Source organism: Sorex araneus, chromosome 8, assembly GCF_027595985.1.
Source record: "Sorex araneus isolate mSorAra2 chromosome 8, mSorAra2.pri, whole genome shotgun sequence".
NCBI lineage: Eukaryota > Metazoa > Chordata > Mammalia > Eulipotyphla > Soricidae > Sorex > Sorex araneus.
This window is the reverse complement of record NC_073309.1, coordinates 23,850,787-23,877,581: the sequence shown is the minus strand read 5'-3', so window position 1 is coordinate 23,877,581 and position 26,795 is coordinate 23,850,787. Positions and strand designations below refer to the sequence as shown.

The following is a 26,795-nucleotide window of genomic DNA, read 5'->3' as shown; positions in this document are numbered from 1 at the left end:
TATTACTTAAATGTTGTTACAGGTTAGGCCTTCTCTGTTTATATTTTGTTAATTGAGATTGATTGCCTTCTACACTACATACTACCCAATCTGGTGTGCTACTCCTGGTTTATCAGTGTTTTAGAGTTTGGGATGTCATGCGGCTGTGAATGTGGCTGCATGCTGCAGGATATTCAAAAATTTTAACGGGGTGATAAAGCAAGAAAGGGAGTTAAAGTTTTAACTGGGTGGCAGTTTGGGGGCCACACATTACTAATTTTAGGATTAACTTCATAACTTTGTTGTTGTTGTTTCTTTGTTTGTGGGCCATACCTGCCGGTTCTCAGGACTTACTCCTGGCTCTGCACTCAGGGAATCACTCCTGGCGGGGCTCAGGGGACCACATGGGGTGCCGGGGACTGAAACCATGTCAATAACATTCAAAGCAAGTGCCTCTCCCACTGTATTATCTCTCTGGCCCTTGAAAGATTAGTTCTTGACTTGATGGAGAAAAAAAAAGAAAATGAAGTGATTTAAACAATGGAGCAAGTGGACTCAGTTTTAAGGAGTGAATGGACTTGTGACTTTTTTAATTTGCTGTGTCCTGAGATAGAGTCCTGTATTTTTGCCTCCTCAGAGCCTCTTCAATGTCTCTCCAGTTTCGCTGTTCAAGTAACTCAGATTTGGGATGTAAAACAGAAGTGATGCCTAAAATTAAATTTCTTCATTGAGGAAACTGAGGCCTAGGAAAAGGTCTAAATTTTCCAAAGCTGGCTTGACCAAGATTAAAGGTTCTGCCTCTTATGTTCAGTATTCAAAGTTCACTGTGTTGCTCTGGTATTAGTTCATCCTAGTGAAGTAATTCTTTTCATTTAATTATTTATTCACACATATTGGGACAAAGTTTTCCAACATCTCTTTTTTCAGTAGTTGTACTGCACCAAGTTCCCAATTTCTGGTTGTTACATTTCAAATGGAAGGATGTTACAAAGATAGAGAATATTCAAATAATTATGAAATATAAAGATAATTTATTGTGTATCCAGAGGTAGAAATAATTTACTGGTTTTTCATTTTTAGTTTTGGGGCCACACAGTGGTGCTCAGGGCTTATTACTGGCTCTCTGTTCAGGGATCACTCCCAGTGGTGCACAGGGGTTCCTATGCAGTGCTGAAGATCAAGCCAGGGTCCGCTGTGTGTCAGGAGAGTGCCTTAACTATACTATCTCTGCCTCTACTACCTCTGCAGTCCAATTTATTAGCTTTAATTCATGATCTGTGTAATAAGTATCATGGGATCGTAAATTAAAACTCATTTATAATCACCAGTAATATTTGCCTAAATTATTGAGTAAAGTAAAATATAAAACATCATTAATATAATCAGCTTACATGCTGTTTAAAAGAACAATTTAGATATTTCCTTTGAGCCCTGGATTTTAGGGAGATGGCATGAGGGAGATGGCACGAGACCACAATGACTGTCCTCATCACACAACTTACCAGCTGTCTAATTTGGAGCAAATCACTTGAACTTCTCTAAGCTCACTTTCATTATGCATTAAATATACATAGAAATCTTGGCTATTTCAAAGGACTATGAGAAGGATGTCATCAAAGAATGTCTGAGGGATTGCTATAATTCAAAGATCAGAGACTCTCTGAACCATGATTACAGGGGACCGTGTATGTCGTGTTCAATGGTGTTTTCCCAGACCCTAAGAGAGATTGACACGGGGGAAAGAAACCATAAATACGTGTTAACCAGTGATTTTCTTATCACTCTTTTCCATAGGGGTTTGTTTTGGAAGATTTAGAAAAAAAGCCAAGTGAAAGGTGATGCAGAATGACTGATATTACTTCTTTCTTAAAATAGATACAGAGGTGGCAGAATTCACAGAGGGATGATCAAACTGACCGATCCTCACATTTATCCATCGCTGGTATTTTTTATTATTGCCTTTGGCCATCCTCATCATTAAATTGTGGTCTTTGTTAAGTCACCACATTTAGTGTTTTAAGTCAGATTTGCTTATGTCCTTTTGTTGATTATTAGAAATAGTACCATTTCCCACTTACATTGGATCTAACTTATTTAGTCTCTCCCCTCTCTTTTTAAAAAAATTTTTTGACTTTAATCACAGCGACATACACAGTTGCAAAGTCATTCACGATTAGGTTTCAATCATACAATGTTCCATCACCCATCCTGCACCAGTGTACACTTCCCACCACCAATTCCCAGGGTTTCCCTCCCTTCCTCTCCCCACAGCCTTTCTCTATGGCAGGAAATTTTCTTTCCTCCCTCCCTCCCACCCTCCCTCTCATCCCTCTCTCTCTCCTCTCTCTCTCTCTCTCTCTCTCTCTCTCTCTCTCTCTCTCTCTCTCTCTCTCTCTCTCTCTCTCTCTCTCTCTCTCTCTCTCCCCTTGTCCCCACCTACTATTTATTTCCTCTTCACTTAGTCCTCTCCAAAAACTACTAGGGAGAAAAAAGGAGAAAGACTGGCTGTGGGAAGTTTGAAAAGAAAGGAGGGAGTTCACTCCTTCAGTTTCTGTTTCAAGGCTTCTAAAGGAGTCTAGCTAGAAGTCAGTCCTATGGGAGAAGAGTCTGGTTGAAAGTGCCCCCCCACCTCTCTCTCTTCTCTTGCCCTTCTTCGGCTTTATAGATGTGTTTTATCACACACGCAGGAATTTCATAAAAATGTTTCTCTCTGCCACAGAGGTCAGGGTTCCGCATGCCTTTGGGGAACAGATAACATGCCCAAATGTCAGAGCAGCGGAAGAACCATGCTATCCGACTGGAACACCCCGTTCTTGGTATTTGGCAAATCCGAGAACACCTCAAACCAAAGGTAGCGGATGTAGACAGGTTGCAAAATTAAATCAGTCTAGACAAGTCAAATACCCTCTACCCTTCTCTCTTTGCCCATTCTCCCCTCAGTCAAACTCCTTACAGCCCCTTCAAAGACGGTTTTAACTGAATTCAGAAAAAAACAATCTACTTTTTACAACTACATCTGAAAAAAACCAACAAAAATATTTCTATCCATAAAGAGAAATATGATAAAAAGATATTGGGCCTAAAAAAGGACCAAAAACATATAAAACAATGTCTAAAATGTCCTTCAGACTACATGTGTGACAGAGTCTATGGAGAGAGAAAATATGATTAATAAGGCAGGAAACCTTTGTGTCAAGGAATCTGTCTTCTATAGGGCTCACTAAGAAACTTAGGGCCGAAGCAGCAGCACAGCACGGTACTGGCCTTATACGCAGACGGCCTGGATTCAGTCCCTGTCACCCTTCGAGCTGCCAGGAGGGTCCCTAGAGCAGGGAACTAGAAGCAAGCTCTGAGCATCATCAGGTATGAACCAAAAACAAAAACAAGTCATCGATAAACATGTACCTGATAACATTATCTGTGAAACTTTAGCTCAGGTAGGTTGAAAGTACTTTTATTTCCACCATCACAGATCAGAATCTTGATTTCCATTAAAGATTTTCCAAGGGGCTGGAGCAATAGCACAGCAGGTAGGGCATTTGCCTTGCATGCAGCCAACCCAGGTTCGAATCCCAGGATCCCATTTGGTCCCCTGAGCACTGCAGGAGTAATTCCTGAGTACAGAGCCAGGAGTAACCCCTGTGCAACGCTCGGTGTGACCCAAAAATTTTAAAAAATTAAAAAAAAAAGATTTTCCAAGAAAATTTCAACAGGGATAGTGGCCCTTAGGCAATGCCTTCATATTAAACCAAGCTTTCCATTTCAATTTTGGTTCTTGGTCACCCTTGTCAGCATGAAAGCACTAGTCCGACCTGGCCCCTCAAACACTCCACTCAGCTCAAGGCAAATGCATCCCTGTAGGACCTTATTGCCCTCCAAAATTGAGAAATATCACATAGCACATGCCCTTTGGGGTTCTTAACCCATCAAAGTACACTCTACAAATAATATTTTCATCAGCAACCACATAATGGACTTCAGTAATATAAGAGCGCAATTCAATTTTACCTACAAGACTTATTCTGCTTCTTCATGTAAATTCCTTCATCTAAAACACGCAAATTTTCTTTCATTTCATGGCATCTTTTGATCCTAACAGTTATAAATAAATTATTTTTCATGAACTCTAAAAAACAACCAACAAGAAAAAAAAATAGCACAGACTTTTTTGATGGGAACTTCAAAATTATTTAGCATATATGCTTCTCACAAGTCTCTAAATGCCAATAAACCACCTATTTGTTTAAAAACAGTATTTCATTTTTCCGGACATTACTTGAAAACAAACTACTACCTTTTTGAACTCACTCAATCTTAATCTTTCTTTTAGAAGCATCAAGGGAAGTATCTTTAAGTATTAAAACTGATGAACAAAGGACAGTGGGCTGCACTTGACTTTTGGTGTTATACAAATACAGAAAATGGTAAAACAGTGGGACCGGAGCAATAGCACAGGGGGTAGGGCTTGCATGCGGCTGACCTGGTTTCGATCCCCGGCATCCCATATAGTCTCCCCAGCACCACCAGGAGTAATTCCTGAGTGCATGAGCCAGGAGTAACTCCTGTGCATCTCCAGGTGTGACCCAAAAAGCAAAAAAACAAAAAAAAAGGTAAAACAGCAACCTCACCTCAGAGGAGTTTCAGTCCAAGGCCTGGAGTAATAAATAGCTCAACGACTTAGAGCATCTACCTTACAAGCTTGAGATTGTGGGTTCAATTCCTGGTGCTACCACATGCACAAAGTGATCCTAGCAGGGACTGAAGGGACAGCACAGAGGGTAGGGCGTTTGCCTTGCACACAGCTGACCTGGGTTTGATTCCCAGCATCCCATATGGTCCCCTGAGTACCGCCAGGGGCAATTCCTGAGTGCAGAGCCAGGAGTGACCCCTGTGCATCGCCGGGTGTGACCCAAAAAGCAAAACAAAACCAAACAAACCAAAAAGACAAAGTGATCCTGGAAGCAATGTTCTCTGTGATTCCTGGCATCATAAATAATGTTACACTACACCACAGCCAGATATGTGTGAGAACCACAAGAAAGGTATGTGGGCTCCACTAAAAAGATCTGTGAGCACCACGACTAGAAAGCACAGTCCCAGGAGGGTGGTTGTGAGAATGATCGAATGGTGTATTGGCCCCTGTCAAATGCTATAAGAACACATCGGAGGGCCACAACATACACCCAGCACCCAGGAAACACCACAGCCAAAGGAGGGCAGACCCTTGCAGGCACCACAACCAAAAGTACAAGCACCACAGCCAGTGTCAAGGTGTGTGTCTGTGTGTGAATGTATGTATGTATGTGTGTGTGTGTGTGTGTGTGAAAGAGAGAGAGAGAGAGAGAGAGGGAGAGAGAGAGAGAGAAACAGTCATTACCACAACAGCAATAACAATAAAAATACAAGTACAAGCACCACAGCCAGTGTCAAGGTGTGTGTCTGTGTGTGAATGTATGTATGTATGTGTGTGTGTGTGTGTGAAAGAGAGAGAGAGAGAGGGAGAGAGAGAGAGAGAGAGAGAGAGAGAAAGAGAGAGAGAGAGAGAGAAACAGTCATTACCACAACAGCAATAACAATAAAAATGAAGGAAAGATTTTATATAAGATCTAGCATTTTTTTGTGTGTTTTGTTTTGTTTTTTATTTCTTGTTTGTTTGGGGGCCATCTCCAGAGGTGCTCAGAGCTTACTCCTGGCTCTGAGTTCAGGGATCATTTCTAGCGAGGCGCAGGGGACCATCTGGAGTAGTGGGTATCAAACCCAGGTTATCCTGGTGCAAAGCAAGCACCTTACCCTGCTGTACTATTGCTCTGGCCCCTGATCTAGCACTTTGTGTACAGAGAAGTCACCTGGGGAGTGGCTATCAATACAGACTGCAAAAGAGCCTGACTTGGCAAAAGGAAGATGGGTAATGGAATTTTTAACAAGCAACCCAGCTGATTCTGATGAGAATGGTTTTAAGAAAACATTCCAGAGATTTCAATATTTCAAGGATTTAAGCGCCGATGCAAACCTCCCTTCGCTTCATAATCAATATCTGACACAGTAAATTGTCAATATGTGTGCGCTAATTAAAGTAATCACAAAACGGAACAAATAGGGAAATTCAGTTAATCAAATCAGAGTCCACGTCCTCTATGTCAGAGCTGGGGGAATCTTGTTTATATCATAAATTAACATCTGCCAGAATTAAAAGGTACCACATGAGGTAAAAAAGCAACTGAATGTAGGTTTTCCTGTTGTTCCTTTGAGAGAGCACATAAAACATTTTAATTTTAAAAGTAACATTGTAATTTCAAATAAATTACCTTCCAAAGCAAACAGCCTGATATTAAAGTGAAAAATATGCTGAGCAGTATGTGTGCGGCAACGCTGAGGGGGGAGTGAAGCCTCCTCTGGCCAATAGAAATCAACAGAGAAATAGAATTCTGAAGATCTCATCAAATAAAACGGAAAAAAAAAATCTGCCCTGCACCCCTCCTATTGTTAGGATTGTAATTTCCCCATTCCCACCAGAATTAATCGTAGACAAATTAAACTCTTGTGGTATTATCTAATACGTGAGAAAGAACTGAGATGTTCTCAGATTCCTTTCCTGTATGGCCGATAGGGGCTGGGCTTGGGGGTCCTACACCTTCTGTGCTTTTAGGAAGCAAACTTTACAACAACAGGCCACTGCTCCAATAGTTTTCAAACCTGGGAGCAGAGCAGGGGCGCGCTGTTTAACAACAGCGACGACGTGACATTCAACACGTCACTCAATCCAGCAGCAGCTCAGTCTTCTTAGCTGGAAAATGGGTACCCAGGTTGATCTGGATTTATAGACGAGGCTTTTACCCATGCACCCAGGCGTCTTCGCATAGGCAGTGCCTCACGGAGGTTTATGTGGGAGGATCATGAGATAATTTTTGTGAAAGTGCTCTCTAAGCCGAAAAGCCTTATACAAAGAGGATTATTACTGAAGCCCGCTAAAGGGACGCAAAGTGACCCAGAAAAGGAAAAGCGGGGAGACAAACCCCAAACACACCCGTATTTGGTAGTGCCCAGAACATTACTTTGTACACGGGAGGTGGGTACGGAATAAAGGAAAACACCAAACACAGGTTTGCGGCTCGACCATAGTAGGCATGATACCACCCAGAAGATGGTCCCAAGAGTTGCAGCAAACGCTTTGCATGCATGGGGCCTGCATTTGGTTCAAGCCCTACGTGTAGCCTGTGTGGTCCCCCTGTCTCACATACATACACACACACACACACATACACAGGCACACACACACAGGCACATACTAGGTGTGATAAAGGAAGGAATAAGGATACAAGCCACAGGGTCAAGAACTGAAAACCTTAAATTTAAAACCAAGCCCCCCCCCCCCCATCACCTTGAGGTGGTGGACTTGAGAGGGGATGGCCCCAAAGGCATCTAAGCACTTCCTGGGTGGTCATGGAGGTCCCAGGTAGCACAGGGGCCCAAGCAGCACTAAATCACCCAGAGTATACATGGGAGTGTCCTGTGGCTTCCAAGCACCAGGTGGAAGCCACTCCCCCTCCCCACCCCCAATTTGATTTGCTATAAGATGTTAAAGTATAACACACCATCTAGTGAAATGATGTCATTCTTACTTCTGCTGTATCTTAGATGCAGCCCTGTAGATCCCAGAAGCAGAACCTGGGTGAGATGCTGAATTTCCCCCCTTATTCTAGATCTGCATCATCATCCTAGGAACCTAGAGGAAATGATAGTCAATGCAAGGTTGTGCCCCTAAACTCAGTTTTGGAATCTTCAAGGCTGAACTTCAGTGACAATCAAGTTTTTAACAAACCATTTTTCTTTCTTAAGCTCCCCATCCTCAACACACACCCAGGGAAGCTAAGAAGTAACTTAATTTACAAGAAAATCCTTTTTGAGTTTACCAATTTGCTACAATACTAAAATGTGGTTCATATTTAAATATTCAAGTTAGACGCAACTTTTTGCATAGTTATTTGTAGGACGAGGCAAATCCACACTGGGAAATAACAAATTAAAAGATCCGAAGAGAAAAATGTTTCTTCTGGGTGGGTCTTAAACTGCCTTTTCCTCTCATTGCTAAAGCATTTTTAAGTCGGGTAACATTTCCAAAACAAGGGTGTTTTGTTTTTTCCTGTTGTTGAAACAAGTTTGTTTTTAGAGCGACAGAAATGCCCCAGTGTGAGGGGAGAGGAGAAAACTGCCCCCCCTGGTCGCTGTCCTCCTTTATCCCCATGCAACCTCCCCTATCTGTCCCTTTCCGAAGGAGGGGGCCCCTGGGGTTGTCTGGTGGAACTGATTGTAAAACTATTTCGTACAGTGAGAACCAAATTCTTCAGAAACGCTGAGACCACCCAGAACATGGCGATCTTTGGCAAACGTGTCCGGGTTTCCTAAGCACTTGATGAGCTGTATGCTGAGCAATTGACCCGGGGTTCTGGGTCTTGTTTTGAGAAGAACGATGGGGCCAGGGAGGATGGAAAAGATGGAAAAGAACGCACGAGGTTAAATACGAGTTTATCTGAGATGCATTTTACATATTTGTGTTTGGGGAAAGAGCAGATCCAGGGAACTCGGCGGGCAGCACCCAGCTCCACCCAGCTCCACCCGCGCAGTGGGCGCTGTCACTTGCCAGGGGCTCCCGAGGGCCGCTCTGACCCTCCACTCTGCAAACTTGCCGTGGGGGGGGCGGGGGGGTGGAGGCGGGGGCGGGCTTGTGAGTGGACACCCGGGCCGGGGCTCCGGCCGGCGCCACCGTGCCCTCCCCGCCCGCCTGTCGCGGACTAGACGCCCAGTGCGCCCTCGGGAACGCGGGTCTGCTGGTTCCCACTCCTTCCTCCCGTGGGCTGCGGCCCCTCGGGGAGAAACCGCGAAGGGAGCCACAAGCTGGAGAAAAGTCGGAGCGGGAGCGAGTCGGCGCTGGGGGCACGGCGCGGGATGGGTGGGCGGGCACCCACCTGACCCGGGCGCCAGCGGCCCAGCCCCGCGCGCTCCCGGGGCCCAACCAGGCGACCGAGGCGCGCGCGCCGGGGGCGTGTCCGGGCTTGGTCGAGGGGCGTGTCAGGGGCGTGATCGTGTGGGTGGGGCGTGACCGAGGGCGTGGCCGGGGCGGGCCGCTCCGGCGCGCTCCCGGCGCCAGGCCCCGCCCCCTCGGAGGGGGCGGCCCGCGGGGAGAGGCGGGCGGGCGGGGAGGCCGCGCGCGATCCCGCCGGTTGACGCGAGCCCCTACCGCGCGCGCGCACTCGCGCGGCCCAGCCCCGCCCCGCCCCGCCCGTGACGTCACCCGCGGCTGGCGGGGCCGGTGCTCAGGGCCGCCCCCTCCCCCGCCGGGCTGTGGCGCGCGCGCTCGCTGGCTCGCTCGCGCCCGCTTCATTTTTTTTTTTCCCCCCTCCCCTCCCTCTCCGCCCGTCTCTCCCTCTCTCTCTCTCTCCCTCTCTCTCTACCCCCGCGAGCTCCCGGCTGCCCGCGGCTCGCTCGCGCTCGCCCTCCTCTCTGCGCTCGGCTCTGCGCGCGATGCGAGCTCGGGGAGACAGCGCCGCCGCCTCCCGCTAGAGACCTGCCCCCCGCCCGGCCCCCTGCCCAGCCCTGCCCAGCGCGCGGGGGTCGGCCCAGGCGCCGCGGACGCACGGACGGCGGCCGGCCGGCGATGCACAAGCACTAGCAGCACCCCCGAACTCACTCCTCGCCTTCGCCTCCTCCGGCAGCAGGACCCACCCTGCCCCCCACCCCGCCCTCCGCCGCCCCGGCTGCGGCGCCTGCCTCGACTGTTATTTATCCGGGGGTTGTGCACCAGCCTCGGTGCCCGCAGCCCGCGCCGCCTCGGACCGCGGGCGCCCCCAGACCCCGCCGCGACACCTCCGGAGCCCCGCCTGCCGCTGCGAAAGCCCCGCCGCCGCTGGACGCTTGTGAGCGGCTGGTGAATTTAGGGAGGGGGGCGATCCGGCTTCCCGAAAAAAAATTTTTTTCTTTCTTTTTTTTTTCTTTTTCTTTCTTTCTTTTTTTAATTTTTTCCGTTTTCAAGCGAAGGGGAGGCTGATCGTGATTTTTCCCTCTTCGAGCCCAGGCTCTGCTCTCTGGGGGGGTGGGGGGCGCGCCGAGCCGGGGAGCCGTGCCAGCCGAGTCGTGCGGGCTGTGGCAGGGAAGGGGCCACCATGGGATGTACTCTGAGCGCAGAGGAGAGAGCCGCCCTGGAACGGAGCAAGGCGATTGAGAAAAACCTCAAAGAGGATGGCATCAGCGCCGCCAAAGACGTGAAATTACTCCTGCTCGGTAAGGACCGGCGCTGCCCACCCCCCAGCCCCCCGCCGCCGACCCCGGCCGCTCCGCACCCCGCTCCGCCAGCCACCCCCACTTCATCCGCGCCCTGGGGGTGTGGGGGGGAGAGAGACCCGGGCCCCGAGTTGGCAGCCACCAGGTGGGCTAGGATCCCCACCCCGTCGCATGCCTTACCCCTGCCCCCCACCCTCTCCCCTGAACTGACACTTACCAGTTTCCCCCCACCCTGTCTGTCCCAACAGGGGCTGGAGAATCAGGAAAAAGCACCATTGTGAAGCAGATGAAGTAAGTCCCTGTGGCATTGGGGTCTGTGCTTTTAATCGGAATATATATATGTATATAATAGACATTTAAAATCATTTCTGTTACCTTGCTCACTTCCTATTGCGCTCCAGGCCCGGTTTTTAAATGCGTGCACACCGGCGCAACACACAGAGCCTTGCCCTGGACTCCCCTCCCCCGCCCCCCGCGCCCCGCGTTGGTCCTGGGTCCTCCACCCCAACTCCGGGGGGTGCATTTATTTGCCTCCCCCCTCTCTCCCCTTCAAGGGGGGAGCGCCCGTAGTTGTATGAATGACAGTGTCCGCCATATTGATCAGAACCTCGCACTCCGGGCCGGATTCTGGTCCTCACTCCTGCGGGCCGGCGGGCCGGGGGGCTGGGCTGGCTGGAAGCCGTGCCTCCCGCCCCCCGCCCTCCCCCACCCCGCGTCCTGCCGCCCCTCTCCTCCGCCCCGACCTCGCACCCTCCGGCCTCCCCCTTCTCCTGGGCCAGCGGCGATTTTGAACTTGGCCAAAAAAGAAAAAAAAAAAACACATTAAAAAAAAAAAAACGCCATGGAGGGGGGCCGGGGCCCTGGACTGGGCTGGGAGGATGAGGGGTCTCGGTGTGCGGAGACGTGGCCAGGGGGCACTGATTCCTAACCGACGGCGATTTAGGGGAGGGGGGCGTGCGGTAGGGAAGCGCATTTCGCCCGGGCGTGTGGCCGGACCGGCTGGCAGAGGTGGAAGGGGCCCCCCTTGCTGAGCAAAAACCCCTCATCCCCCCCCCCCACCCCCAGCCAGCGGCCCTCCCCGCGAGCATTTGATGGCCAGGCTCTGGCCGCTTGCTTCGCCCCGTGGCCTTTATCAATGCATTTATTTACACCCGCCCTGCTGCCGTTCCATGCAATCCCCCCACACATAGGAGATGTCAGGCCCCACTTCCCTCCGCCCCCCCGCCCCCCACCCCGCCTGAGATATCAGTTTCCCCTCCTAATTAACTGGGGGTGGATTTGAGTGATGGTTGAAAATTAAAACAAAATGGGATATTCCTTCCCCACTTTCTCAAGAAGGCGCCTCGCCCCTCCTTCCCACTCGCGGGCTCGCGGCTGGCCCCATCCGCCTGCTCTGCAGCTCCCGGTGGGCCCACGGGACAGCTTTTCTGGCACCCCCCCTCCCCCGCCCGGGGGAAGGGGTGCACACCCCGGGTGGGTTGCCGCCGGCCTGCCCCGCTTCCGTTGGCCTGTCGGGTCGCCCGGCAGCCGGCCCCGGAGGAGTTCGTTGATTAGACCGTTTATGAGACCGTTTAGCTGGGCTTCCACGGTCGCTTGGCTGGCTTTGCTGTGACACCTTCGTGCACACACAGCTCCTAATTAGGGGTTGCCGTGCAGTAAACAAAAATGATGATTTTTTTTTTCGACTTGACAGAATAGCCGGAGTAATTGCATCCCCTAGGAAAACAATGGAAAAAAATTAAAAAAAAAAAACCCTTTCGTGGAAAGGTGGGTGGGAGCATGCTTGAGGTTTCTGGGCCAAGATGCAAAAAAAAAAAAAAAAATCTTGCATGTGTAACAGGCATGACAAGCGGGTTCTAGGCGGCGCCATGATGGTAGGGAGTAGCGGCTCGGAGAGTTTCCCCCACCCCTTCTGCTTAACATGTTATTTTTTTTGTTCAAAAATCTCCAGTGGGGGCTTTCTATGCCTAGCCCTCCTCCCCCCCACCCCGGGCTGGCCGCACCCTTGCGAGCCACGGGTAATTCAGCCCGGGGCTTCTTCGGAGCTTGTGCAACCCAAAAGGATGGGGAGGCGGGGCCTAGGGAATTGCTCTTTGCAACAAGGTGCATGTTGCATCTGCCCGGGGCCCTGGCGGATCGCTACATGCTAGCAGCGCCGCGGCCCCTGCCTGCCGAAGGCACGCGTTTCCAAACTTCCCCAAGTCTGGTCTTCTGCAGTGGCCGGCTCCCAGCCCCGTGGAAGCCCTCGCCACCCGAGCTGGGTGAGGTTTCAGGCGTTGCGAGTGGTGGACAGCGCCCAGCCGAGGCCGGAAAAGTCGATGGAGCTCCGCTCGGCTCGGCTCGGCTCGGCTCGGCGCAGGCTGGGCGCGGAGCTCGGAGGGACTCGGCTGTGTTCGGAGCCGATTCGGGCCTGGGCGGAGAGAACCGAGCCTCTTCGGGAGGTGGTGGTGGGGAGGGCGGGGGAGAAAGCATTCGGAAATGGAGGAGTGGCAGCGAGGAGAAAGGTAGGGGGTATGCTAAAGTCTGCAAATGAACTTAGCATCCTCCAAAGCCATTTTTCTTTTAATCTCCCTTCCTGAATATGCCTGAATATTAAATTAGTTAGGATAAAGTTTTTTGTGTGTGTGTTTTTTTAAATACATTGAGTTCCCTAAAAGGTACTCTTGCTTTTTTTTTTTTTTTAACCACCCACTGCCCTCTTCCATTTCTCCGAAGGGAACTGAATTCCCCCAGGATATAGGTGTGCCATTTTAGAATGAATCCCTGGTAATATACTGGAGCAGGAAATCTTAAATTTGAAGGCTGTCTGTAGACTTTCCTGGGAAAGTCTTATGTGTCTCATATTCAGTTACACGGAAGAGGGAGGGGCGATCAAGCGTTTGGTGTTTGAGCTGGTTAAATCAGATATCTGATGAGCTTTCTTTCTCTTGCCTCTGCATCCCTCCCATTTCTCACCCCCCACTGGATATCTTTGTGGAGAAAAATCTCTGGCTAAACAAATTTTGTAGGTAAATCTATTCAGGTTTAAAATTTAAAAAAAAAAACAAACAGTAAAACAGCAATAGTACATCTTCTCTCTTTAGAAAAAAAAAGGGCTCGGTTTGCTGCAAAAGTCAGCGAGAGCCGTTCCTGCCTCTGTCGGTTTTCCCACCGGAGACCCCAGCTTCCTGAGCGGCTGAAGCGTTCATGAATGGCAGCTTTGCCTCTGAGCCCTCCAGCTTGGCTGGAAATAAATCACATCAGGGCCTCACGCCAAGCTGGATGCAGGACTTGTTTTATTAACCACAAAATGTGGGCTTGGTGTCACTGTATCCTAGTGACAAATTTTTTTGAGTCCTCCCTTGCCGAGCTGATCTCCCCCCCCCCCATCGCCACTGGCTGGGAGCTGCTGAAGGCAGGAGAACCGTGCTCTTGGGTGGGGCTGGGCCAGAAAATTCAGATGGTATTTGCAGAAAGCAGTTTCCTCTGTTCTGTGCGGTGTGATTGGTGCCCGGGCTCCCAACCCTTACCTTTGAGTTAATTAAATTAGGAAGCGGTTTCATTTCACCTGGGCGCACAAAATGAGGCATCTAGTTCTTCTTGGGTGACGCCCTACGAGGACCTGATGATTTCCTAATGGGGAACCGGGGTTCATTAGCTCAGCCTGTTGGTTGGAGAGGAAGAATATTGCTCTTCAGATATCTCCGGACCCTTTCTAATGAGCATTTCCAGAAGAGCAAAGGGCAATTCCATCCAGTCTGCTGTTCTCATCTGTGTATGGCATGCTGATTAGGAGGATGAATAACTGAAATTAGATGATACAGGGCTGGCCACTGGGTGCTGCCGAGAACCCAGTATTAGCCTCCACCTCAGTCCAGGCACATGGCAGAAGGCTGACCTTTGCAACGCCGGGGTACAGGCTCTAATGAGAAACTGGCACCTGCATAAGAGATGCCACCAATGAGACTGTCATTTTAAAAGCCTGATTACTAAATGCATTATTAAAAATGTCATTTGAGCGTAGCTTTCTGTTTTATTTTTTTCCCCCTTCTCTTCTTTTTATACGTGATTGTGAATGTTGGGGATCTCGGTGTCAGACCATCCAGATCGTTCCGGTCCCAAGAGATACACAACCATAATTGAGACGGCACAAATATAATTTTACTCCCACCATGAATCATCAGTGGCTTCCCTGCCCCCCCCACCACCACCGGGTGGCATTTCCAATCGTTTTCTATGTTAGCAGATTGTGACCTTACCTGGAGCACAGTACAATCTCGTTCTCTTTGCAGGCAATTAGTGGAACTCTGAGTTATTTAGACTAATCAGGACTTTTAAAGAAGTGTTAATGTTCCTTAATTACCAAAGCCTTTTTACAAAAGAAATCTCTTGCAAGAGTGACATTTTATGAAGTGAGGCATCAGGTGACTGCTTGCTGGGAACGAATCATAACAGCCGCTGGTTAAGGAGGTGGAAAGTGAAGCCTGGAGTGGCTCTGGCCCCCCCCCCCCCATTTCGCCCTCCCTTGGGGGTTCTGGCTTTACCAGAAAGCCTCGAGGCCTTCTGAGTCTGGAGCAGGAAGTGGAGTTTGAGGAGGAGAGTGAGTTAGAAGGCAGCAGGGAGGCCGAGCTGGCTCAATGGTGGGTTCTGCACGAAGGGGCGCGGTCACAAAGGGCACTGTGGATGCTGTCTCACTCCCCCGAAGTGCCTCACAGGTGCCTTGGTCAAGTACATCAGAGGACTGCCCTGATGAAGACGTCATTCTCTAACAAATATTCCAGCCTTCCCCAGGGGCTGTGATTCCGGGGCACATCCCACCCTGTCAAGAGAGGCAGCCCAGAGGCAGCCCCTGTGGCTCCCAGCTGGTGGTTCCTCCTGCCCACTGACCCAGACTTTTGTCTTCAGAGTGTCTGCTGTTTGGCTGAGGTTCCGGGCACTCCTGCCTGGAGCTGGCGCGCAGCTGTCGGACACCTCCTTAGTGGCAGGCAGTCGTGGAGGTGAATGACAGCCTCAGCCATTGCTCCATCACAAGACATTTCCTGCATAAAGCTCCAGAGGGTCCGGTGTTGGAGGTGGCGTTCCCCTGAGCGCCCGCGGACTGGGCATTCTGTAGCCATCTCCTTGGCTGCCCTCCCCCTCCCTCCCATCTCTGTGTTTATTCCGATGGCTGCACCTTGCTCTCCGGAGACAGCGTGAAACAGGAACAGAATGTCAGGTCCAGTGGCAGGCGAGTTCCCTTTTGCTGATGGATGGGACTCTCTGCCTCCTTACTGTTCGCTGAGCTGTAAATACCAGCAGACCTCCGTGCCAAAAGAGCTGCCAGCGGACCACCTGATCTTTCCGGGAGTCGGCCTGCACGACATCCCTGCCCCTCGGCTGCCTCTCTGTAAAGAGAGCCTGTCTGCGCGTTGGAAAGGGTGGTTGCCAATTAGGGGGAAATGGCTAAAATTTCATGTTGGGGTCAACATGACTTCCCGCAGGCATCCAGGGGTTTCGTTGGTCTTGTCAGGTGGATGTGCGGTGCCCAGAACCAGAATCCGGGCTGGTGTCTGCGCGCTGCAAGCACCCCCAAATGACTCCGTGCCTCATCTGCTCCTGCTGGGGCAGGAGCATGCATGTTTGCCAGCCGCTCACCGAGTCACACAGGAGACTTACCAGTGAGTAGAATCAGGTCCTCGTTTTCTGACATATGCTCAGCCCGTCTGGATACAGGGGCTTGGTTCCCGACGTCCAGAGTGTTTCCAGTCCCTCGTTTCTTATGAAGCGAGGCAGCGTCATAAAAAAGATAAGCTGACACATATTAAAAATGTCAAGAGTTTATCTGCACCGAAATCAATTTACATTGGGCGGCATCCAGTATCCCAGCTAGACAGGCGCTCGTAAGTGCTCTGCAGGTCGGAAGACTGACAGGCCCAGGGGGCGGGGACAGGGAAGGGTGACACTAAACACGGAGGGGCCTGTTGCTGCGAGGTGCTATCTCGAGCACAGGGGTTACTCAGGCAGATTGCCTAACTAGTAAAATCTGCCTAGAAGCCTCTAGGAGAGTCAAAGCTGGAAATTGAATCTCTGTTTGATGATGTGGCTTAGCAGAAGAGACTGCATTTGTGGCTTTTTATCTCGTTCTCAACAAGACTATTTTCAGGAGAGCACTTCTTATTCTAAAGACAATAGACAAGCTGGTGAGGGGAGAATTTCACACTGCAAAAGCAGTTTTTGAAAGGGTTGCCTCCAGAATGGTTCCTAGCAGATAATAGTTTTTCCTTTTTTAAAAAAAGGGGGGGAAGAGAGAGAGAGAGAGAGAGAGAGAGAGAGAGAGAGAGAGAGAGAGAGAGAGAGTGTGTGTGTGTGTGTGTGTGTGTGTGTGTGTGTGTGTGTGTGTGTGTAGACACCTACTTCACGGGTTTAAAAACAGCAGATGTTTCACAAAGGTCATTTCACCTCATCTTAGTGATTGCATCATCGTTGGAAGCTCGAAAGCCGCCCGGATAAACTTTATTCAGAGACTGTTCAAATTTGTATCCCATTCTTCTTCTTCTTTTTCTTTTTTTGTTTTCCACCCCACTCATCCAAGCAAAACATTGGTAGAAAGAAAATTGTCCGGCACATCACTCATTAGCCTGGGGAGGAAGGAGAGAGAGGAGCCTTGGCCTTTGACTAGTGAAAAGAAATGTCGCTTTTTAATTAGGAAAGCATTTGAGCAGCTTCTGTGAGCCGAGGGGTGATTAAGAGCTTGGAACTCTCACCCAGCCGCCTGATGTCCATCCATAGCTCCGCCAGGAAACCTAACCTTAAACAAGTTCACTTTTTGCGACTTCCCTGGCGGTGTTGCCGGGGCAGGGGTCTTTGGGGGGCCCACTTCTCCCCATGATGTTCAGCCCTGCTCTGGGGCCCTGACAGTCCGATGGTCAGGCGGAAACTCCCAGCGTGACATTGGACATTTCTGCAAGCCAAGCTACCCTGCACCCATCAGAGCCGTTTCCCCAGTCCCTAAATTGACTTCATTTTACTTTTTAGTTACCTTGGTCTGGATGTCAGCTGAGGCTAATAATAAATAATAACGACTGCCTGCAAGGGTGGTCATGAGCCCGGAACTGTGTCCTCCGTGGGATGTCCTCCTGGCCGTTTTCTAGAACACGAAGCCATCATATGTGTCCAGTTGTCAGCTTCAGTTGTTGTTCTTTTGACTGGCTAAGAGTGTTCGTTCTTTCCGACCGGGGTTCTCTTCTCCAGAGGGGTGGGGGAGGGGAGCCCATGAGCTGCCCTGTGAACCAGAAGGGTCTGGGGTGGAGGGTGGGGCGGGGCTCGCTGTGGGTCATGCTCAGGATCTCTTCCCCCGGCCGACTCTGCACCGGAGAAGGTTAGATAACAATCCATGTTGTCAGGACTGAGGTGCCGTTTCTCCTGGGACAGCTGCTCCAGCCAAGGCCACAGGGATTCACAAAGAGGACAGGGCACTGGGCCCAGAGTCCAGACAAGAATCTCCCTTGCCCACCTCTCACGGGGGGGTCAAATGGGGGGGGCTCTCAGTGGGTTTCCCCACCCCCAGCACCTTTCCTAAATGGTCTGTGAAGGTGGGAGTTACTTCTGTTTTCTGGACGTTGAGGTTCTAGCAGCCTCAATCATGCTTGTATCCCGGGAAGGTAGGGTTCGCCATGTCAAAGTCGTCCTCAGGCTAGCATCACTGTCAGCCAGCATTCTCCGCCACAAAGCTTCACTAGCCAGGAAGGGCCCCGTCCTGAGAGCATTTTGAGCAAAACTGCCTCTCTCCAAACCTTCCCCACAGACGTGAGCTCAGACCTTCAGAAGACTCTCTGAAGGTATCCTGTGAGTGAGAATCGGGGTGTTCGGGAGGAGAGGGTAGTGGCCCGTGAGAGGGAGATGTTGTCTCTCTGTGGCTTCCAGAATGCCCAGAAATGGACACTGGTCCCCTGCCTGTCTGGCGGCCTGAGCTCAAGTGCTGTCCATCCAGGGATGGGGAAGTCTGCACAGTGTCCAAGGGAATGGGGTTCAGGAAGGTTAAGAGTGGGATTTGGGGAGGCCTTTTTCCCCCTCCATCTGCTCATCTCTACAGGAGATGGGTTTTTGCATCAACATCCTCCGGCAAGTTTCAGTTTTCCAGCTAGAAGGTACCTAAGGTGTGAGGAGAAACTTAGAAGCCTGACTGCAAGGGGTAAGGGGCGGAGGCTGGGGGCGTAGTGGGGGTATTTACCGCCTACAGCTTTTACTTGCTGAGCCATCTTTAGTTCTAATTTTCTTTACAGAGGGAAAAAAAAACATTGTGCTTTTCATAGCACCCCAAAATTAAAGTAAAATCAAATTCCACTAATAGTCCAATCCATGAATTTGTCCCCTTCTTTTCTTGACTTGCCAAGCAAGAAGGGAGAAAAGAAAAGTGGGGGGTGAGCTAGAAAGATCGGACCCTGGGGCAAGGGATTTTCCCTCAGTTCTCAGCCTCGGTGGTAGTCAGTAAGTAGATAAGTCTTCCGTGAAAAATTGTTACTTGTGGGGACAGCTTCCTCAGGTTGTAAAACCAACCCCGTTATACCTACCATGATACCTACCAGGCACAAATGCTTTTTACTCATTGTACACGAGTCGGGTGTACCCATCACCCGCACCAGTCTGGGTGCCCCCACCCCACCAGGGCACCTGCAGCAGAATGCCCATCAAACAGCCCTGAGCCCAGCTCCTTGCACAGAGGAAGTGCTTGGAAACGTTAGTGGAAGGAGAGAAAGAATGAGGCCCACAGGGAAAGTACGCTCGTGTCTACAGGAGTCACGGTCATCGTACCGAAAGCTTTGACAGCCGGGCTCTGGGCCTAATTCATTTCCGCCTAATTCCCAACCTTGATTTGTTTTCTCATCTCGACTGATGAGGATCTAGAGTCACCCAGCCCATCCTTACCACTGAGGGCATGAGGCCCTGGGAACTTGGGTGGCGCGCCCAGGGCCACACAGCTGGCCGCGACAGCAGTTCAGACCAGATTTGCCTTAATTCCAAGCCTGTGCTCACCCCACACAGTCCTTACGAGATCCCCCCAGTGTGCCCAGATGGCAGGCTGGCACCTGGCACACATCAGTGAATATCTGGCGTGAAGCTGTGGGCCAGAACATGGCTGGCGCTGGGTTCTGGAAGTGGAGGACAGTGGTCATCGTCGTGGGTCCCATGGATTCTGGCGCCAGAGTTTTCCCTGGCTACCACCTGGACAGCTCCTGGAATCATTTTCCACTCTGGCCTGGGAAATGTTGACCCTCTGTAAGTGGGAACAGAGGGAAGCTGCCGTTCATGGTCCCCAGGCTTTGGTGGAAGCAGGTGACTCAGGGAAGATTCTGGAAAGACAGGAGTGTAGCTGTTTTTCTGTTCGGCCATTCACCCATCTGTCAGTCAAGCTTTTACTGAGCACCTGTGTGTTCTTGGCACAGACATGGGATCCCAGAGAGAGAGAGAGAGAGAGAGAAGAAGGCTCAGTGCCTGCCCCCGGACACACTCCCACACCAGGGCAGGAAGTGACAGGACAGTCAAGGGTGTGGGAGCATCTTCTCTGGACAGAAAGCTCAGGGACGTTGGTCAAGGGGAAATAGCAGGTGGACCGAGCCTTAAAAATGAGCGGTGGGCCTGGAGGTGACCCCAAGGGCTAGACTCTAGCACATGCGTTGCACACAGGCCAGGTTCGAATACCAGCACCGCATGGTCCCCTGGGCCCCACCAAGGCAGGGCTCAAATAAGACCAAACACACGAGTAGTAGTTAAGAGGAACAAAAGATGGGTCAGTGGGAAGAAGGGTCGGTGCAAGAGCATTATGACAAGCCATTGCATGGAGCCTGATCACCGAGTTGGGTGAGACAGTTACTCAGGCGTCACTCGGGAGAGCTGAGGGGTGAAGTTGGGGAGCCTTGTCCTTGGTTCTCAGGAGCTGTCAGGAGATGCCACAGAAGGTGTCAGGAAACGGGTGTGGGCGCAGTTAGCACGTGAGAGTGGCCATCTTCGTGCCCGGGAGGGTGTCAGATTGGGGGGGTTAAGAGAGGATCGTTATTTCCGGGACAAAAATTTAAGCAGTGGTGGTGGAGGTGAAGAGAGGAGGCAGATTTAAGAGATACTTGGGTTGTCGGGACCATTGGATTTAATTGATGTCGAATGAAAAGGACGGTGAGGAGGGTCTTGGCAAGAGGCAGCCCCAGGGTGCTGGTTTACACTCCATGAGAAATGCTAAGACGTGGAGGAGAAATGATTCAGTCTGGTCAAATTGAAAATTCTTGTGAAGCACCCAAGCACATGGCGGTCCGTCACAGGAAGTTGGGGGTGTGGACGAGGGGCTAGAGCACACCTGGGGAGAAGGCTGCTGGGGGGCTCTGGGGAGCACGTCGGCGGTGAGAGCCAGGGAAGTTAGTTATCTCACCCAGAAGAAGGGAAGGGCAGAGAGGACCAAGGACTGCCATCTCCTCCGCTCTGCACACTCGCTCTGACGTTCTCTCCCTCACACACACACACACACACACACACACACCCCAGAGATAGTTTAATTGTATCCCCACCTCCCCCAGACACACTCTGGAAAATTAAATATGTATCCTGACCCCTTACAAACATACACAAACATACCCCACATACACACACCACCAGAAGATTGAATACATATCCTGACCCCTCACAAATATGCCCCCCACACATACCCCAGAAGACTGAATACATATCTCGACCCTCACATACATACCCCTCCCCCACCTCAACACACTCGCTAGCCCCAGAAAATGAGGCTAGTTTGCCAGAGAGACAGTACAGGGGTTCACGTGCATTCTCTCCACGTGGCTGAGCACGGGTTTCATCCTGCCACCACTGAGGCCCTTGAACACCGGGAGTGATTCCTGAGCACAGAGCTGGGAGTCTTCCCCCAAGCACTGCCAGAAATAGACCCCACCCCCACCCCCAGCGCCTGGAAATCTTAACAATTTCTGTTGTGTGCTGTGTTGGTTGGTTGGTTTGGGGGCCACACCCAGCGGTGCTCAGGGATTACTCCTGGCTCTGCACACCTCTTCTTAGACGAGAAGAGGAGCCTGAGAGGGAGACTGAGAAGGGGAGATCTGAGAGGTGGAGAAAGGAAACTGAGGGGGAGCATCAGCGTGGAAGCCAAGGAAGGAAAGGATTTCCGAAGGGGCAGTGGTCGAGCCTGGCCCCGCGGCAGCCAAATGTGATGAAGACTGACAGGTGTCTGCGGGGTCTGGAAAGCTGTCAGTGGCCTTGACGAGAGTTGTGACGGATCTGTGAGGGGGAGGCACCAAACTGTTGTGGGGGTCGAGTGAGTGAGAGACCCTGAGGAGATCAGGGCCATGGAGGGAGACAGCTGGGCTATAGAAGGAGGGGGAGGGGTTGGAGCAGTAGCGCAGCGGGGAGGGCGTTTGCCTTGCATGCAGCCGACCCAGGTTCGATCCCCTGCCTCCCATATGGTCCCCTGAGCACCGCCAGGAGTGATTCCTGAGTGCAAAGCCAGGAGTAACACCTAGACATCGCCGGGTGTGACCCAAAATGTGAAACAAAAAAGGGGGGGTAGGGGGAGAAGGAGGTGGGGAGCTGTATGGCCCAGCAAGGGTCTGGTTTCATGACTGACTTGGCTAGTGAGGAGCGACTTGGATCTGTCGAGAAGCCATGAAGGGCCCAGGTGAAGGGAGAAGTGGGAGGGAGGCGAAGATGAAGGCAGGAGAGGGCAGGCAGGGTACAAAGTGCAGGTGGTAGTTTGACATTGACATAGGGAGCATGAAGATGCTAGACTGATGGGGTGAGGGTGGGGGTGGGGGTGAGGGTGGGGGTGGGGGAGGTCAGCGAGAATGCAGGGAGTGCGCAGAGAAATCTGAAGGCAGATCGGTGAAGACCGGAAGTTAGAGGAGCTCCTGCTCCTTCTCAAACTTGTTTTTCTCACTGGGGAAGGGGAAGAATCGAAAACCGTCTCTGCCACTTACCATAACACCAAGCACCAGCACCCTGGGCCCTGCTCCCACCACTCACTGATTCTCTTGCCCGTTATTTATTTAGCAGCGCCTGTGTGTTAGACACCGCGCTAGGTGCTTGGAGATTCTGTGGTGAGCAAGTTGGTCCCCAGGGAAGCAGGTAAGCGCTTCACAAACAAATAGCGAATGTGCTCATTGCGGGCAGAGAAAGATTCTGGAGCCCTGTCTTTGGGCGGTGCCCGGCGCCCATTCAGGGAGGGGGCCAGCTGCTGCCCTCAGGGAGTTGGATCCGGGGGCTGAGAAGCAACCGGAGAGGAAGAGTGGACGTTGACACCAGGGTTCCCCGCCATTTTGCCAAGAGGGTCTACTGGTGGGACCCTCCATAGTAGGACAGGGATGGGGTGTCAAGTTGGGAGGATTTGAAGAGATGGGAGATCAGAGGAGGGGCCTCAGAACAGAGACGCTTTTGTCCCTAGGGAATTAGTAGGACAGGCAGTAAGGTGCTCAGAGTGGGGGGGATATTTGGGAGGCAGACTAAGGAGACCCCCTGGGTGTGGTTGATGGCTGGGAGATGAGAATAGACCATCGGGCTCTGAGCCCAGGTGAGGGAGCACGGTCGTACCAGCAGGTCAGAAGGCCCATGGGAGGAGGGGCGGGGAGAGGGGACAGAAGGAAGGTGGCAAGCCAAGCCAGGAGCAGGAATCTCAGGCCCTTGCCAGATGACTTCCGTGGTTATCTAACAGCCCTTCCCGTTCTCTGGGGAGGCTGTTTGGGCTTTAGGAGAGCTTGGGGCTACCAGGAGGGAGGGACCAGCTGTTCCGTGTGGTGGCACGTTGAAGGGGAATGCCAGTACCCCCAGAAGGTCCCAGGGAAGGCGCTCCCCCAGCTGTGGGGGTGATGAGGTGTGGCTCTTACACAAGAGGTGCCTCTGGGGAAGATCGGGGGGGATCTCCCCGCTCCCCTCTGTCTTGGGGAAAGGATCCTTCCATTTCTTCCCCAGCAGGTGCTTTTTCTGAGCGGAAAGCCCTGCCCACAGAGGAGGGTGCCTCGTGGCCAGCTGGGCTCCAGCCCGGGGCGTCGCCCTGTTAGACGCGGACGAGAGAAGGCCGAGGTAAGGGTAGAAGCCAAGCTCGAGACAAGGCTTCAGCTGGGATAGTTCCCGGTGCGGGGTAAAGAGCCGCGTGCCTCGTCCCCGCCCTGCCCGCGGTCAGCGTGGTGTCTCCCAGCGGGCGTCTTCACAGCGTCCTTCAGACTCAAGGGCCTCGAGGCCACTTCAGGAAACTGGACCGCACGATGCCCAAGCTTCGGCTTGAGTCCTGAGGTTATATTTGAATCTCGCTCTGTCCGGCGAAACAGATGTTCCCGTAGCAGCCCAGGAATTCCCCACCTTCCCTCCCGGCCACCCCCCGCCGAGATAATAAATGATCCCAGAACGAAGCTTTCAGAACTCTGGTGCTAATTGAGAAAGAAATCTGGGACACCAGCTCGGGGAATTGTGGCTACCGCCACGAGTGGCGCAGCCCGGCCGGGCAGGAATTTGCCTCGTAATCCTCGGGGTGTGCTTGGCTGGGACCATGGAGGGGGTGAGAGGGGAGGAGGGGGTGGTCTTCCACCCGCAGGAGAGCAGAAGATGGTCCCAGAGCACAGACAGCGGGAGTCTCCTCTGGGAGGGGTTGGGGGGGGGCGCAGGATCTCCAGCCACAGCTGGGGAAGGGCTGCAGAGCCCGGGAGGGGAGCAGGTTCAAGAGCCCCGGGGGCCAGGGCTGCAGCGCTGGATGGACTCCGTCTCCCGGGCAGCCTCTTGGCCTGTCATTGGGATCGTGGGGAAGGCCTGGCAGAGTGGTCATGGGGGAGCACTCAGTGCCGAGCTGGGCATCATGGCCACTCGCCCCTCCCTTTCCCTTTGTGCCCTGGGAAGCCGTTTCTGGGGAGCCTCTCCTTCCGGTTTGACCCCATGGACCTGTTTCCTCAGTGGTGCGCGTGAGTTTGTAAAAAGCAGCACAGGACCAAGCCTGTGTGAGCGCTGTCTTTGATCCTGGGGCTTGAATTCTTGCTCCCTCCCTGAAAGAACTGTGTGGGTTTTAGGAGAACCGAGCCACACACCAAGCAGGTAAACATGGAAGCAAGGTCACGGCCCGTAGCGATGACTCCTCAAGGGGGAGATTGGGGTTGAGCGGTGGCAGGGAGTTGGAGGCAGTGAGGAATATGACAGCAGGCCAGGAAAGATCCGAACAAGGGGGAATAGCAGGTGCAAAGGCCCTGTGGCAGAACTGAGCAAAAAAAGGCCAGGGACGCTAGACCACAGGATAGGAAAAGTGACACAGAATAAGTAGGAGGCCAACATGGGGCCATCTCAGGTGCCAAGGAGCCAGGGAGGGCTTTTTAGTGTCAGGCTGCATGTCACTGGGTCAAAATATGGACGGCATGACCCAGCTTATATAGCATTTTAGGCCATTGGTCTGCAGATAAAGCTACACCGTCAGGAAGAAGTTTTTTCAGTGGGCTTAGGGGTGTGGCTCGGGAGGAAGGGAGGGGCTGACATGGAGGGAAGTGACAGGATAGTCTGTCTTTTCACTGTGGTGGCAAACGGTGTGTGTGGCTGTGGGAACCCACCACGCCGTGCCCCTGGAAGGGGCGAAGTCACTGGAAGTCAGGTGCGCCTCCATACACACACCGGACTTACATAACCCCCGTTTCTAATCCAAGAACCACAGACGTGCAGGCAGAAGCCTTCCCCGGGGCCCTCCGGAGGCGGCTCTGCCAGGCGGCGGTGGGAACGGGACCTGTGGCTTGCCTCCGAGGCCGTTCCCGGCGGCTTTCTGAGATGGCTTTATGGATGCGCGCTCGGTGTGTTCCTGTTTACATAGCTTTCCTTTACAACAGGCTTGAAAGCGCAATGTGGGTAGAAACCATCTGGTTCTTTTGTGTGGGCCCGGGGTAGATGCTTATTACATATTATTCTCCTTATAGTTAAGTGGTGCCTTAAAGTTTGCAAGCTGCTTCCACATTCATTATCTCCTTTGAGCCTTGTAGCAGTCTCGTGTGGCTGCCCAGACAAGACTGTAGCCCCATTTTATAGACGAAGAAACTGCAGTGGAGAGAAGGCTGACGGGGGCTGTCCACGGCAGTGAGCTTTGAAGGCCTTCGCTCTCCCCTTCTCCGTGGTAGGGGTGAACTTACTAGGTAGTCTGAACCCCGGTTCCCTGACGAACAAGAGGATCCTAAAGACGAGCACAGCACAGATACACTGTGCTGATTAAATGCCGTAAAGAGGCAGCAAACTCTGGGGACATTGTTGAAATTCACCCAATGGTAATCCTCCATGTTTTTTTGTTTGTTTTTTTTTGTCAAAAGGGGAAAAAGAGATTTTGTTCAGCTAATGGCCACCGGAGGTTGATCTGTCTGCCTGCACTGCCCGTTTGTCGCTTTCCACTGCCCCATTGAGTGTATTTCTTACTAGTTGTCAGTGTGTTGGTCCTGATTAAGCATAACCTGTTCAGATCCTTAAAGGCGGGCGTTGATTCACTCAGGTCATATTCATTAAGCCCAGGGTCTGATTGACGTGGCACGAACACAGCCTGGATATGAGGCAGGGCGGGCTCCATCTCTGTGCTCCAGGACAGATGCACTTAGGTGCAGGACAGGTGAGAGGTAGAGATGCTGAGGGAATGTGCACCTTCCTTGCTCTGGGATCCTGGAAGACTTACTGGAGGAAATGACATCAAAACTGTCTCAAAAACAAAACAAAACAACCCCAAAACCAGGGGGTACTAGAGATAGCCCAGGGGTTAAGGAGCATTTGTTACTTGTAACTGACCCTGGTTTGATCCCTACAACCACGTGGTCCCCCAAGCATCACTGGGTACAGCCGTGGAGGTCTCCACAACTACTGCCAAAAGTGACAATGAAGGCCTCAGGAACCACCAGAGGGGCCTGCACCTCTTAAAGACTGCTTGGGAGCCCCCCATCTTATCATTTCTTGTTGCGGGGTAATCAATATACATGCAAAAATATACATTTGCATTTAAAAGGCCAGTACTCATGTGACCACCACAAGGTTAAAAATGAAGACAGAGTTAGTACCTAAGGTCCCTGAATATCCCTTTCTTCGTCCGGGATATGCCTCGCTCATGCCCTGTGCCTTCGCTTTATGCTCTTCTCTTATTTTGCTTTTCTCTGGTCTGCCAGTGAGATACAGTTCCTCCGCTGATACTGGGTAGGGTTCCCTTGTCCTGGTACTACTGTAGTCAGATTAAGTGTATTAAGTTGTATTTTGCCATTAACATTGGGTTTGTAACAGTCATCCAAGTTGTATGTAGCTGTAATTCATTGATTTTCATGGCTATGTCATCCTACAACAGTTTCAAGGATATAATTTTTCTATGTAGCATTTATAAATATTTATTAAGATGCTACATACAATATACCAGCTATGACTAAGTACTGAAATTTATTTAGGCATGCCTCTGTTGATGTGCCTTTTGGTTATTTGGAACAAGTCTATAGGATATGGGGTAATTATATAATTATGTGATGAATGTGTGTGTGTGTGTGTGTGCGAGCGTGCACACACGTGCACGTAAGAGAGGAAGAAAGAGAATCTTGAGGTGCAAGCATTTGTGA

General features: G+C 51.5%; 1 protein-coding gene across 3 annotated transcripts in view; it reads left to right on the top strand.

Moving 5' to 3' along the window:
• Positions 1-9,382: 9,382 nt before the first annotated feature.
• The window catches only part of GNAO1 (G protein subunit alpha o1), a 148,367-nt gene continuing 130,954 nt past the window's right edge, over positions 9,383-26,795 (top strand). The window contains exons 1-2 of one of the 3 annotated variants that reach the window (XM_004600659.2): positions 9,383-10,254; positions 10,503-10,545. In XM_004600659.2, coding sequence (XP_004600716.1) covers positions 10,137-10,254; positions 10,503-10,545 — 161 coding nt within the window. In that variant the 5' untranslated portion in view covers positions 9,383-10,136. The remainder of the gene's footprint in view (positions 10,255-10,502; positions 10,546-26,795) is intronic. The other 2 variants (XM_004600661.2, XM_004600660.2) reach the window with 2 other exon arrangements.